The following is a 13509-nucleotide window of genomic DNA, read 5'->3' on the forward strand; positions in this document are numbered from 1 at the left end:
TTGGATTTTGTCACATGCCTTTTATACAATATAGGGACAATCATATTTTGGTTTTTTAAATTAATTATGGTGTATGAGATGCACTGATTTTAGAATGCTAAGCCAATCTTTCATTCTTGAGTGAGATTCTTCTTGATCACACTGTATAAATCTTTTCATATGTTCTGGGATTCAATTTGTTAATATATTATTAGGAATCTTTGCATCTAAGTTTATGAGGGATTTTGAAGTGTGATTTCTTTTCTTGTTCTATTTTTGCCTGGCTTTGATATCTGGTCTCATAAAATGGATTAGGAAATGTTATCTCCTCTATTTTCTGAAAGTGTATAGGGTTGGTATTACTTCTTCTTCTAATGTTTGATAGAATTCACCAGTGAAGTCATCTGTGTCCAGCTTTGTTTTTGTGGGAAGATTTTCTTAAAGACAATGCAATATTTTTAATTGGGACAGGTCTATTCACATTTTATTTTTTCCTTGGGTCAGTTTTGGCAATTTGGCTCTTTCTAGGAATAAGTCTGTTTCACCTGAATTGTCACATTTTTTGGCATGGAGTTGTTCATAATATTCCCTTACAATTTTTTAAATTTCTGTTGGGTTATAGCGATATTCACTTAGAATTTTAAATTCTACACAGATCACATCATGACTGGGATAAATTCAGAAACTTGGAAGACACTTTTAATTTCAGATAAGGATATATTTTTAAAATAAGGTTTTAAAATGAAAATATATTTCTTTTAAAGATCACTTATATAAACTTAGTTTAAAATATGCTAAAGCTATAAGAAAAAGTCATTTTTAGGAAATTTGTGTGTGTTATCTTTTTTTAGATGTTTTTAAAAAGAGGTTAAGAAAAGACCAGGGAGGGCTTCTCTGGTGGTCCAATGGTTAAGAATCCGCCTTGCAATGCAGGGGACACCAGTTCAATCCCTAGTCCCAGAAGATCCCACATGCTGTGGGGCAACTAAGCCCATGTGTCACAACTACTGAAGCCCACGCACCTCAAGCCTGTGCTCCACAACAAGAGAAGCCACCACAATGAAAGGCCCAAGCACCACAACTAGAGACTGAGCCCCCACTCAACACAACCAGGCCCACACACAGCAAGTAAGACCCAGCACAGCCAAAAATAGAATAAAATTTTTAAAAAAGAGTAAAAAGACAAAGATCATAAGAAAAAAAAAAGAACAGACCAAAATGTGCGATTTTCTGAAGTAATTAAGAGATTTACTTACAGATTAAATTGAAAAAAACAATTTATCCTCTAAAAGTTAGTACTCAAAGAGATATCTGACAGTAATTTGTGTTTCTAAAAGGATATGCTAGTCACAAAATAAGATATATTCTATGATTCCACCTATATAAAGGTCAAAAACAGGCAAAACTAATCTATGGTGAATAGAAACCACAGAACAACAAAAAATCTTGGAAAAGCAGATACTGACTAGCAGGGGTGTGAGGGGGTCTTCTGGATGTACTAGTTATTACATGGATATGTACACATATAAACATTTATTGAGCTGTACACCTAAGGTTTATGCATTCTGCTGCATGTAAGTATAACTAAAAAAACAAATGCCATTCAGACATAAAAAGGAATGCAATACTGATACCTGCTACAACATGGATGAACCTTGAAAAAATCATGCTAAGTGAAAGAACCAGCCACAAAAGACCACTTATTATATGATTCCATTTATCTGCAATGTTCAGAATTGGAAAGTTCATGGATAGAAAATAGATTACTGGTAACAGTGGGCTGGAAGGATTGGGGAGAAATGGAGAGTGACTGCTAACAGGTATAGGGTTTCTCTCTGGAGTAATGAAAATGTACTAAAATGTATTATGATGATGGCTACACAGCTCTGTGAACATTTTAAAAAACATTGAATTGCACACTCAAAATGTGTGTGTGAATTATAATGGTGTAAGAATTATCACAATGAAGTTATTTATATAAATAAATGCTTATATATAAAATATATGAAATAGAAAAAATTATGCTTATTAACATTAGTACGTGTAGATGAAAGACAGCCTTACTGTGTTCTCTGAAATAATTCAAATGTCCAACAACTGATGAATGGATAAACATAGTAGTATGTCTATACGGATTCACTTTTAAAAAGGAATGAAGTACTGATAAGCACTATCACCTGGATAGGCCTTGAAAACATTGTGCTAAATAAAAGAAGCCAGACATAAAAAAGGCCACATATTATGTGATTATACCAAATGTCTATAATAGGCAAATCCCTAGAGAGAGAAAGTAGATTAGTGGTTGCCAGGGTATAGAGGGAGGGGAGAATGAGGGAATGATTGCTAATGGGTATGGGATTTCTTTCCGTGGTAATAAAAATATTCTGGAATTAGACAGTGGTGATTTAGTGTTAAAACCACTGTGAATTTTTAGTGTTAAAAACCACTGAATTGTACACTTTAAAATGATTAAAACAGTGAACTTTGGGCTTCCCTCATGTCTCAGTGGGTAAGAATCTGCCTACAATCAGGAGACATGGGTTTGATCCCTGGGTTGGGAAGATTCCTGAAGGAGAAAATAGCAACCCACTCCAGTATTGTTGCCTGAAAAATCCCATGGACAGAGGAGCCTGGCGGGCTACAATCCAAAGGATGGCAAAGAGGTGGACACAACTGAGCGACTAAGCACAGCACAAAATGGTGAACTTTATGCTATGTGAATTTTACCTTAATTTTAAAAGATACATTAAGTATTCTATCTTTAATAACTCTGTTTCTTCAATCTTCCTTGTAGAAGGCAAATGCAGCTGTCCCTTCTGGCTAGAGTTTGTGCTGAATCGATTCCTCCTAAGTATAGAGAATGAAACCCAAGGTTCTTCAGCTATGGCAGATCAGCAAAACCTTTAACTGTCTAGAGCTGCCTCCAGTTAGAATGAGTAGTATTTAAAAAAACAAAACAAAACAAAAAAACCACCCTATTATTCTCTTCTCAGAGAAAAGTGTCACTAAAAGCTGAAATTTATAAAAGTAGGACCAAGTATTTCTTTGTACCTATGTTCTCCTAAAACAAATCTCCTTTATTTTAACCTCAAATGAATCCTATGGAATATTATAGCTTTCAAGTCTTCTGATTCTCTGGTAGCAAAGTACAAATGAAAGGGCAAGCCTTTAGGACCCGAAAATCGTTAGATCTAAATTCCAGCCCTATCACTTAATAGCAGTGAAATCATGGCAAGCTTCTAAAGCTTTCATCTTCTATAAAATGGAAGGCAGTAAAACCTGCTCCATAAGTTTGTTATGAGGATTAAATAAAATAACATATGCAAAGTAACTAGTACAGTGTTTCACATACAAGTAGTCACTCAACAAATCTACAACATTAGCTCATTCTCTCTTCCATGTTATAGAACACAGGTTTATTTATGCCAACAAAATTAACTAATTTGTATTAATCTAAGAGGTTAGCTTCTAAATGTTATATAAAATTTCTAAGTTTATGCAAATTATAACTAACAGTGCGTGCTAAGTCTCTTCAGTCGTGTCCAACTCTTTGTGACCCTGTGGACTGTAGCCCACCAGGCTCCTCTGTCCATGGGATTCTCCAGGCAAGAATACTGGACTGAGCTGCATGCCCTCTTCCAGGGGATCTTCCTGACCCAGGAATCAAACCCATGTCTCTTATGTCTTCTGCACTGGGAGACGGATTCTTAACCACTAGCCCCACCTGGGAAGTCCATAACTAATAGTATATACTGCATGCATGCAAGCTGAGTCACTTCAGTTGTATCCGACTCTTTTCAACCCTATGGACCATAGCCCACCAGACTCCTCTGTCTAAGGGATTCTCCAAGCAAGAATACTGGAGGGGGTTCCCATTTTCTCCTCCAAGGTATCTTCCCAACTCAGGGATCAAACCCGCGTCTCATGTCTCCTGCATTGTCAAGCGGATTCTTTCCCAGTAGTGCTACCTGGGAAGCCCAGCAGTATATACTACTATAGTATAATACTATAACTAATAGTATTATAACTAAAAATTAAAACTTAAAATGATCATCATTATCCTCCAAATTATGAAAGAACTTCTAAATGCAATATTGCTTTCATAAAAACTTTCTCCTGACTGTTGTTGTTGTTTAGTGGCTAAGCCATGTCCAACCCTTTTGCAATCCCACGGACTGTAGCCCACCAGGCTCCTTTGTGCATGGATTTCCCAGGCAAGAATACTGGAGCGGGTTGCCATTTCCTTCTCCAGGGCATCTTCTGACCCAGGGATCAAACCCACGTCTCCTGCTTGGCAGGCGGATTCTTTATCACTGAGCCACCCAGAAGCACAAACTCTTTATACTTTAAGACAAACTAGCCATAAAGTTATCCTTTAATTTTTCCTCCTTAATTCTTTTCTCTCCTTTATATCCATTCTATCATGACCTACAAACCCAGCTACCAAATACTTGGTGACACATCCTATTCCTTGCCCTGCTCTCAAGGAAAGCACTTTTTTTAAAAACTAGTTGAGATCTGAGTTACAGAGCTCTATATTATGTTCACATCTCTCCTCCCAGTAACCACTGCCATGCAGGCACAATGTAAGTATGTCATAAAATCTTGTTTGTTCAACCCAAATATCAACTAATGAGAGAATAAATAAAATGTAGTATGTGATTTACAATGGAATGTTACTTGTCAATAAAAACAAATTAAGTACTGAATATGCCACATTAATGAATCGTGAAAACACATTCAGTAAAATAAGCCAGCCACAAAAGACCAGCTATTGTGTATTGCCATTTATCTGCAATGTCCAGAATAGGCAAATCTATAGGAATAATGTAGATTAGTGGTTTCTAGAGGTGAGAGCTTGGGAGGAAATGGGAAGTGACTGTTAATGGGTATGGGGCTTATTTTAGGGATAAGAATATTCTAAAATTGGTTGTGGTGATGGTAGCACAACTCTATGAATATATTAAAAACCATTGAGTTGTACAGTTTAAATGGGTAGATTTGTGATCTCAGTAAAGAAAAAAAGAAAAAAAATCTTGTTTTTTCTACAGAGTTGAAAGAGATTCAGAGATAGAAAGCATATGTGTACAGCAGAGATTACACACAAGTTTATTTAGCAGATACTCCTCATTAGAGTCAGTCCAGCCTCTTGGGTGAGTGAATCTTTGCTCATCAGCCCTTGATAAATAGCCAGTGTATACAAGAGAGGAATGCGAAATAGGTAGCAAGCCATTACTGATTTGTGACATGAATATATGAAGCAGAGTAACTAAAAACACTGAGATTCTTCAGATTCTAAAAACCAAGAGATTTAACTCTTCTCAGAGCCCATTCCACTAAGATTCATCTTCTTAGGTCTATTCCTGGCTACGGTGATCAGCTCAGAGTATTACCTTCTTGGTTATAGCTTGTCCCTACTACAAGTGAGAATGCTGAATTTGTGCCTACCACCATCTCCTAAACCTGAATTCTCTAAGAAACATTCAGAAATTAACAATGCCCTGTTTTGTTGACTGCTGAGTCATTTTCTGAGTTTAGCTGCTGTGGTATAAAGAATAATGTTCTCCTAAGGATGTGTACATCTTATGTTCTCGAACCTGTGACTATGCTATCTTACATGGCAACATGGGCTTTGCAAATGTCATTAAAGGATTTTGAGATAGATTGTCCTGGAATAGCTAAGTATGTCCATCCAATGTAATCACAAGTCTTTACAAGTGAAAGAAAGAGGCAGGAGATTCAGAAGGAGATGTGATGACAAAAGCAGTGGTCAGAGTGTTGTGACTGCTAGCTGGTCCCCTGAGCAAAGCAATATGGGCAACCTCTAGAAGCTGGAAAATATAAGGAAACAGTTCTCCCCTAGAACCTCCAGCCCTACCAACACTTGACTTTGGCTTTCTGAGACCCATTTCAAACTTCTAATCCCCAAAACTATAAGATAATATATCTGTATTGTTTTACACCATTCATTAAATTTGTGGTTATTTGTTACAGAGAAACAGGAAATGAACACACTTGCCCTCAGCATCATCATTAACATCAGTCCTGGAGCATAAACCTCCCATTTGTGAAGTCCAGTTGCTTTTACTGCTCAAGATAGTATATTGGCTTGGAACAACTGTTACTTATGTCAGAGTAGAAATGTTTTTCCTTCTGGGTTATGAAGCTCCAAAAGTAACCAGTGGAAACTGCAGTTTGATCAATGGCAAGTGGTTAATATAGGTACAAAAATACAGAAACATGTGATTCTGTTACTGGGATTTTAAAACATGGATTTCATAACACTGTGTACCAATAATAACTCCAATTATCTATAAATATTCTTTGATATGCTTTCCAGGGGAAGTTTCAGGAAGGGTACCAACCTGAGACAGGATCAAGAGTTTGGAAAGCAGTCTTTCATCAAATGTTTGTAAGTGGTTAGGAAATACAAAGATAACACTTCAGAGATAAAGGAACATAAGGTAGGCAGTAGTAGAAAAAGGTTCTTATCTAAGATATAATTAGTAATGGAGTGGAGCAGTGATATAACAGAAAAGACAGTAAGACACAGAAAACTAAACAAGAGATGATACCAAGATCAGATCACTGCCTGGGGCTACAATTTCTCTATTTCATTACTTTGAATTTTATCATTTTTTTGCCTAATATACATACAAACTCCAAGTTTTCCTAAAATTCTTTTTTCAATTCCAGTGTAAAGTTCTTACAACTGAACTCTGAATTATAATCTGCATAAGATTTCCAACAACTGTTGGAAAGTCACTATTCACACTTACTGTTCATTCTTTCCATTATTTAAGAAGACTTGATAAGAAGTAATGTTGATATCATCAGTGTTATATCACTTTCTACCTTCCCCCTGCAAGGTTAAGAGTTCAAAAAGAAATCTCTTCCTTACTTACAATTGCACAGCGTGGCATTTTTGAAGGAATTCCATCTTCTTCTGTTGCCCCATTGGGTCCAGGTATCTCTTTCCTCCTCTTCCTTGTGTTGACTTTGGCTGAATTCTGTGTATCCATCTTCTTTTAGCTGGTCATAGAAAGTGAAAAGAATTTTTTTTCTCACTGGGGAGAAAATTTCTCAATGACAGGGAAAAGCACACACTTCACAAAGATGAACCAAACGCATCTGATAAAAAAGAGCAAAGCGTCACAAAAACCAGGCTCTAGTAGAAACACTGAAATGCCTCTCTGTGGAACAATGGCCACAATTAATCATCTGGAGCTTGGAAATTACTGCACAAACAATACTAACTATTTATTTCATACCCTGACTGCATGCAAAACACTGGAAGAACCTGGCTGAGAAAGTTAGTTATACAGACTTTCACTACTCTTGCATCACATCCCTAGGACACCTAGAGGTCTTACAGGTGCAAGGAAATGTGAAAGGTATGTCTTTGGTACAGATGGAGAAAGAGTCTTTTTTAAAAAAGAAAAAAATTTGGCCATCAGCAATTACTGGTTAACAAAGTCTGGATTTCTTAATTCTAAATGCTCTGTATATTTCAAAGACTACTTGTCCAGAGTTAGAGGTATGAAAATTGTAGAGTAAGTATACTTGTGAGCTTCTCTGGTAGCTCAGCAGTAAATAATCTGCCTGCTAATGCAGGAGACTCAGGTTTGATCCTTGGTTTGGGAAGATGCCTAGAGAAGGAAATGGCAACCCACCCCAGTATTCCTGACTGGGGAATCCCACGGATAGCGATAGGGGAGCTTGGCAAGCTGTTACAGCCCAGGGGGGTCTCAGAGTCAGACACAACTTAGAAACTAAACAACAAACATACTTGTATCTTTTAAATGTCTTTCCTTTTCCTTTTTCAATACTCATTTCCCTGTCCTCTTTGAGAGCCTTAGCACCTTAAACTTGTTCACAATCCCCAACTACTAAAACCCCACCCAGGCTTCTTCCCCCAAGGAAAATTTATTTATTGTTGTCTCATTTAAAAGAAAACATTTAGCAACTATTACAGAAAAGTTCTGAATATTTGATGTTTTATGTTTGCTGCTGCTGCTGCTAAGTCGCTTCAGTCATGTCCGACTTTGTACGACCCCATAGACAGCAGCCCACCAGGCTCCCCCGTCCCTGGGATTCTCCAAGCAAGAATATTGGAGTGGGTTGCCATTGTTTTATGTTTAGGTGACATAATTTTTACAATTAAATTTATTTCTTGATAATGATAAAATTTTAGGTATCAGCCAGGAATTAGAGAGAGAGAGGAACTTCAATGATCAACTGCCACCTCTGTCCAAGATATAATGACAGATGGAAAAAAGATCCTCAGAACACAAGTGGTAAACAAAACAAAATACTAGACAGAATGAGGACTTTCTACTCTGTCTCTCTGCCTCTAATAAGCCCTCCTGAATAAGATATTTATTTAAACAATTGCAATCGTGCCTTATTTTCTTTCCTCTGGCTAAATTCCAAAGAGCAATGTGACAAGATCTACAAGAAACCTGACCTAATTCTTAGAGACTGAAGGAGACACCTCATGAGTCATGGCTAAGTATTAGCCTGATATGAAAAAAATGTCAGAGTCTAAAGTGAAAGATGAATACCACCCAGAAACTTCCTTTCATCATATATTCAAATTCAAATGTCCTTTCATCACAAATTAAAATAAAAAGGAAGAAGAGAATTATATACTTAGTAAGTTTTTCCAGTGATGATGATGAGTGATTTTCATGATTGTTATTAATTATTCTTTTGAAATACCGAGAATTCAGATTTACTACTCTCATCTCACTGATCTGAGTGGTCTGCTAAGAATGCCTGATCAGTCCAATTAATGACCGTTTCTAATTTGCAAACAAGATTTTGTTGCAAATATCTGTTAAATTCTCAGAGTAGGCAGACAAAATCCATTATGAGAAATATAATCAGCAAATGGTGTCAGGTAGCTCAAAGATCAGGCAGTCAATAATACTGAGTATGTATTGTGTACAATGTATTATAATTTTTACAGTAAAAGCTATTTTCTCAAGCAGACTTCTTCAATCAATGTGAGGAAACCACATTTATGATATAAAAATGCTCCTTAAGATTCTAAAACCACTGGGGGAAATTTTGTTTGGGAACAGGAGTTTACACAGTTTCAAACTCTCTCTCCATCAATGACTTATTAATTACAAAGTAAAGCGAGTTACCTTTAAAGTGAAAAACAAAAAAAAACAAAAAAACTCTTACCTAAATAATTAAAGCTAATTAACATCACCAATAATGCTTCCTGATACAAGGCACTGGGGTCATATTATCTGCCAAAAACACATAACCTATGTACTTATGAGGAACAATTAGACAAACCTCAACAATTAGACAAACCTCTACAAAACAAGCCTGTATTCTTCAAAAAAAATGTCAATCATGAAAAACAATGAAAGGCTGAAGGACTGTTTCAGGTTAAAAGACCAAAGAAATGACAACTAAATGTAATGCATAATTCTAGACTGGGGGAGAAATCGTTATAAAAGATAGTTATTAGGACAACCAGTAAAATTAAAATATTGGTTGTATCAGATAATAGTATGTATCAATGTTAAAATAAATTTCCTGAAGTTGACAATTACACTGTTACGTAAAAGACTGTCCTTTTTTTTAATGCTGAAGTATCTAGGGACAAAGGGTTATGGTCTCTGATCGTTGCAACTTATCCTTGGCAAAAAAAGAAAAGAAAAAAAATTTATATTACATACAAAAAGGTAAAGCAGATATGGCAAAATTTCATCAATGTATGAAGCTGTGTGAGTGCATGCTCAGTCGCTTCAGTTATGTCCGACTCTTTCCAATCCTATGGACTGTAGCCCACCAAGTTCCTCTGTCCATGGGATTCTCCAGGCAAGAATACTGGAGTGGGTTACCATGCCCTCCTCCAGGGGATCTTCCCCACCCAGGGATCTTCCCCATGTCTCCTGCGTCTCCTGCATTGCAGGTGGATTCTTATGCTGAGCCAAGGAAGCCCAAATGAAACTTAGTGGGTCATAAAGGGCTTCATTTTAATATTCCTTTTTTGAACGTTTTACTTTTTTTTTTCAAGGTAAAAAGTTTACTTTTAAACATGCTTGGGGACTTGCCTAGTGGTCCAGTGCTTAAGAATCCGCCTTCCAATGGAGGGGAAGAGTGTTTGATCCCTGGTTGGGGAATTAAGATCGCACATGCCACGGGGCAACTAAGCTGGAGCAGCCAACTACTAAGGCCAAGGGCCTCAACAAGAGAAGCCCACGGACTGCAACGAAGACCCTGCATGCCACAACTAAGACCTAGTATAAGCCTAATAAATGTATTTTTTTTTAATGTCCAATAATCATTTTCTAAACAGACAGGCCCTCATCAAAGGTTGTCTTTTGGGATCTCTAAAAACAGATTCTCTCTCCTTCCTAACTCTGAATCAGTGTAGATGATATATTCTAAGAAGTATGTGTTAGCAATCTAAATGTGTTGCAAGGAGGTAAGATAGTAACAGTAACAATCATAATAATGACTATTTTTTTTCAATATTACCAGTGACAGGCACTGTGCTGGGTACTTTATATACATTATTCTCATTTAACCCATATAACCTGAGAAGCAGGTATTTTTAGTTCCAATATACAAGTGAGAAAACTAAGGATCAGGGAGGTTAAGCAACCTATTCAGAGGTCACACAGCTAGTAAGTGGGAAAACCAGAATGCTGTCTCCCAGAAATCCACAAATTGTTAGTAACAGAAACTGTCTCATCATTACTGCTGCTTCTTCTTTCAATTAAGAACATTCTTTCCATAGCATAAGTTCCTTAAGTTTTTGCAAGCTTAAGTCAGACTAGCCTAAATGAACAGTGAAATAAAAAGGTCAGGTACTGAAAGTAGCAAGGTCCAAGGACCAATCAAATAGAACTAACATGGTTATTGGCCTGATTCCAAAGCTGCCTGATTTGCCACCTGTACAGATCTTTCCTGTCGGAAAAGTTTTACTAGGATTTCCTGACAAGCTTTCAACTTAAGCAATAAAAAATTTTTTTATTTCTCTGTTCCTCTCTCTTCTGACATTACAAATAGGTGGCATTTAAGTCACCTGTACATTTCCTTCATGTTACAAAGTAGAGTTTTAAGGATGCCATAATAAATCAAGGGGATAAATGTCATGCCATATTCTCACCAGTTACTTTCCATGACTTCAAGTTAAAATCTCTTAAAGTTTAATAGAAAAATACTTAACACATCCAAAGACATGTTTATCGGAACTTCTCAGAAGTCTTTGCTCTGTGTGTGCAGGGGTTGGGGGTGGAGCGGATATGTGGGCTATATTTTTTCAGCTTTACTGAATGATGTATAATTGACATACAATAAATGTATACTTAAAGCGTATAATTTAATGAGTTTCAACATTATACCCTTGTGAAATCATCAAAATTAAGATAAACATATCATTCACTCTCGTTTCCTCATACCACTTTATAATCCATCTCTCCCTCCCCACTCTGATTTTGCTTTGCTTTTTGTTTGTTTGTTTTGTTTACATTGTGGTAAAATATACATAACAGAAATTCTGCTTTGCTTTTAACTGCTTAATTCTTGAAGTACTGAATCATGTTGTATGATTAAGTTGTATGATTCAACTTAACCAGCCAAACACATGGTAGATATCACCACATTAGAAAGAAGCAAAGGAGGTAAATACCGCCATTGTGATTTTAAAGTATTTAAAAATTTCTGTTGTTTAAGACATCCAGTCTTTTTTTTTGGTTTCCTTTTGATTGTGCTGGGTTTTTGTTGCTGTGCAAGGGCTTTCTCTAGTTGTGGTACACAGGCTTCTCATTGTGGTGGCTTCTCTTGTTGCAGAGCAAGGGCTCTAGAGCACGTGGGCTCAGCGATTGTGGCACACAGGCTTAGTTGTCCTGAGTGCGGCACGTGGAATCTTCGTGGACCAGGGATCGAACCCATGTCCCCTGCACTGACAGGTGGATTCATAACCAATGCACCACTAGGGAAGTTCTAAAGATATTTTAAAGTCAAACTGATATCTGAGGTCACTATGTACTGTGACACTGAATCTATTCCACTAGATTTAAAAAATCACACATAAAATATCAGAGAGAGAACTTGAAGCAGGAGAAAGGATATCTGACTAGTTATTTAAAGCTAATGTAAAATTTATGAACAAAGTAAGAATGAAGGCAACCATTAGTATTAGTATTGACACATTACAAAGCCCATTGGTAAATAATAGTAATACTAACATATTTTACCTGTATTTCAGTTGAGCAAATACATTCAATAAAATCTCTCCATCTGCCTTATATAAACACCTCTAACCAAATGTCTAAGGCAGTGTTTCTCAACAGTTTTTTATTCATGTTCCATTTTGAGAAAAGTAAAAATCTTTAACCTTACACTGTATGCATACTGCAGTAATTAAAAAGAGATGAGACCCTAAAATCATATTATGTAAGTATGAAGTCCATTTCTATCACTAGCCATGAAAATTTTGCCAAATTCTTTATCTCTCCAAGTCTTAGTTTCATCATCTAACAGATTAGGTTTAAAAGGAATAATCTACGTAAAGCCTTAGCTCAATGTCTGTGTACACAGTATGTGCTTGTAAACATCAGTTCAGTTCAGTTGCTCAGTCGTGTCTGACTCTTTGCGACCCCATGAACCTCAGCACTCCAGGCCTCCCTGTCCATCACCAACTCCCAGAGTCCACCCAAACCCATGTCCACTGAGTCGGTGAAACCATCCAACCATCTCATCCTCTGTCATCCCCTTCTCCTCCTGCCCTCAATCTTTCCTAGCATCAGGGTCTTTTCCAATGAGTCAGTTCTTCACATCATGTGGCCCAAGTATTGGAGTTATAGCTTCAACATCAGTCCTTCCAATGAACACCCAGGACTGATCTTTAGGATGGACTGGCTGGATCTCCTTGCAGCCCAAGGGACCCTCAAGAATCTTCTCCAACACCACAGTTCAAAAGCATCAATTCTTCAGTGCTCAGCTTTCTTTATAGTCCAACTCTCACATCCATACATGACCACTGGAAAAACCATAGCCTTGACTAGACAGATCTTTGTTGGCAAAGTAATGTCTCTGCTTTTGAATATGCTGTCTAGGTTGGTCATAACTTTCCTTTAAGGAGTAAGCGTCTTTTAATTTCACGGCTGCAATCACCATCTGCAGTGATTTTGGAGCCCAGAAAAATAGGGTCAGCCACTGTTTCCACTGTTTCCCCATCCACTTGCCAGGAAGTGATGGGACCAGATGCCATGATCTTCATTTTCTTTTTTTTTTTTCATCGCGCCCTGACGTTGGGTGCGAGTTCAGGGGAGGGGAGTGGGCGAGACAACAACACGCCTCCGCCGCCTCCTCCTCCTTCTCCTTCATTTTCTAAATGTTGAGCTTTAAGCCAACTTTTTCACTCTCTACTTTCACTTTCATCAAGAGGCTCTTTAGTTCTTCTTCACTTTCTGCCATAAGGGTGGTGTCATCTGCATATCTGAGGTTATTGATATTTCTCCCGGCAGTCTTGATTCCAGCTTGTGCTTCATCCAAGAT

The 13509-nt window shown here is 37.3% G+C and overlaps 1 protein-coding gene across 3 annotated transcripts in view; it reads right to left on the bottom strand.

Annotated features, from left to right (window-relative positions):
* PCYT1A (phosphate cytidylyltransferase 1, choline, alpha) overlaps positions 1-13509 on the bottom strand; it is a 49862-nt gene that overhangs the window by 22966 nt on the left and 13387 nt on the right. For 2 of the 3 annotated variants that reach the window (XM_010834331.1, XM_010834333.1), the window contains exon 2: positions 6885-7011. In XM_010834331.1, coding sequence (XP_010832633.1) covers positions 6885-7001 — 117 coding nt within the window. In that variant the 5' untranslated portion in view covers positions 7002-7011. Of the gene's footprint in view, positions 1-6884; positions 7015-7566; positions 7570-13509 lie in introns of all 3 variants that reach the window. The other variant, XM_010834330.1, reaches the window with a different exon arrangement.

The sequence above is a fragment of the Bison bison genome, unplaced genomic scaffold, assembly GCF_000754665.1.
Source record: "Bison bison bison isolate TAMUID 2011002044 unplaced genomic scaffold, Bison_UMD1.0 scf7180017864032, whole genome shotgun sequence".
In the NCBI taxonomy this organism is placed as follows: domain Eukaryota; kingdom Metazoa; phylum Chordata; class Mammalia; order Artiodactyla; family Bovidae; genus Bison; species Bison bison.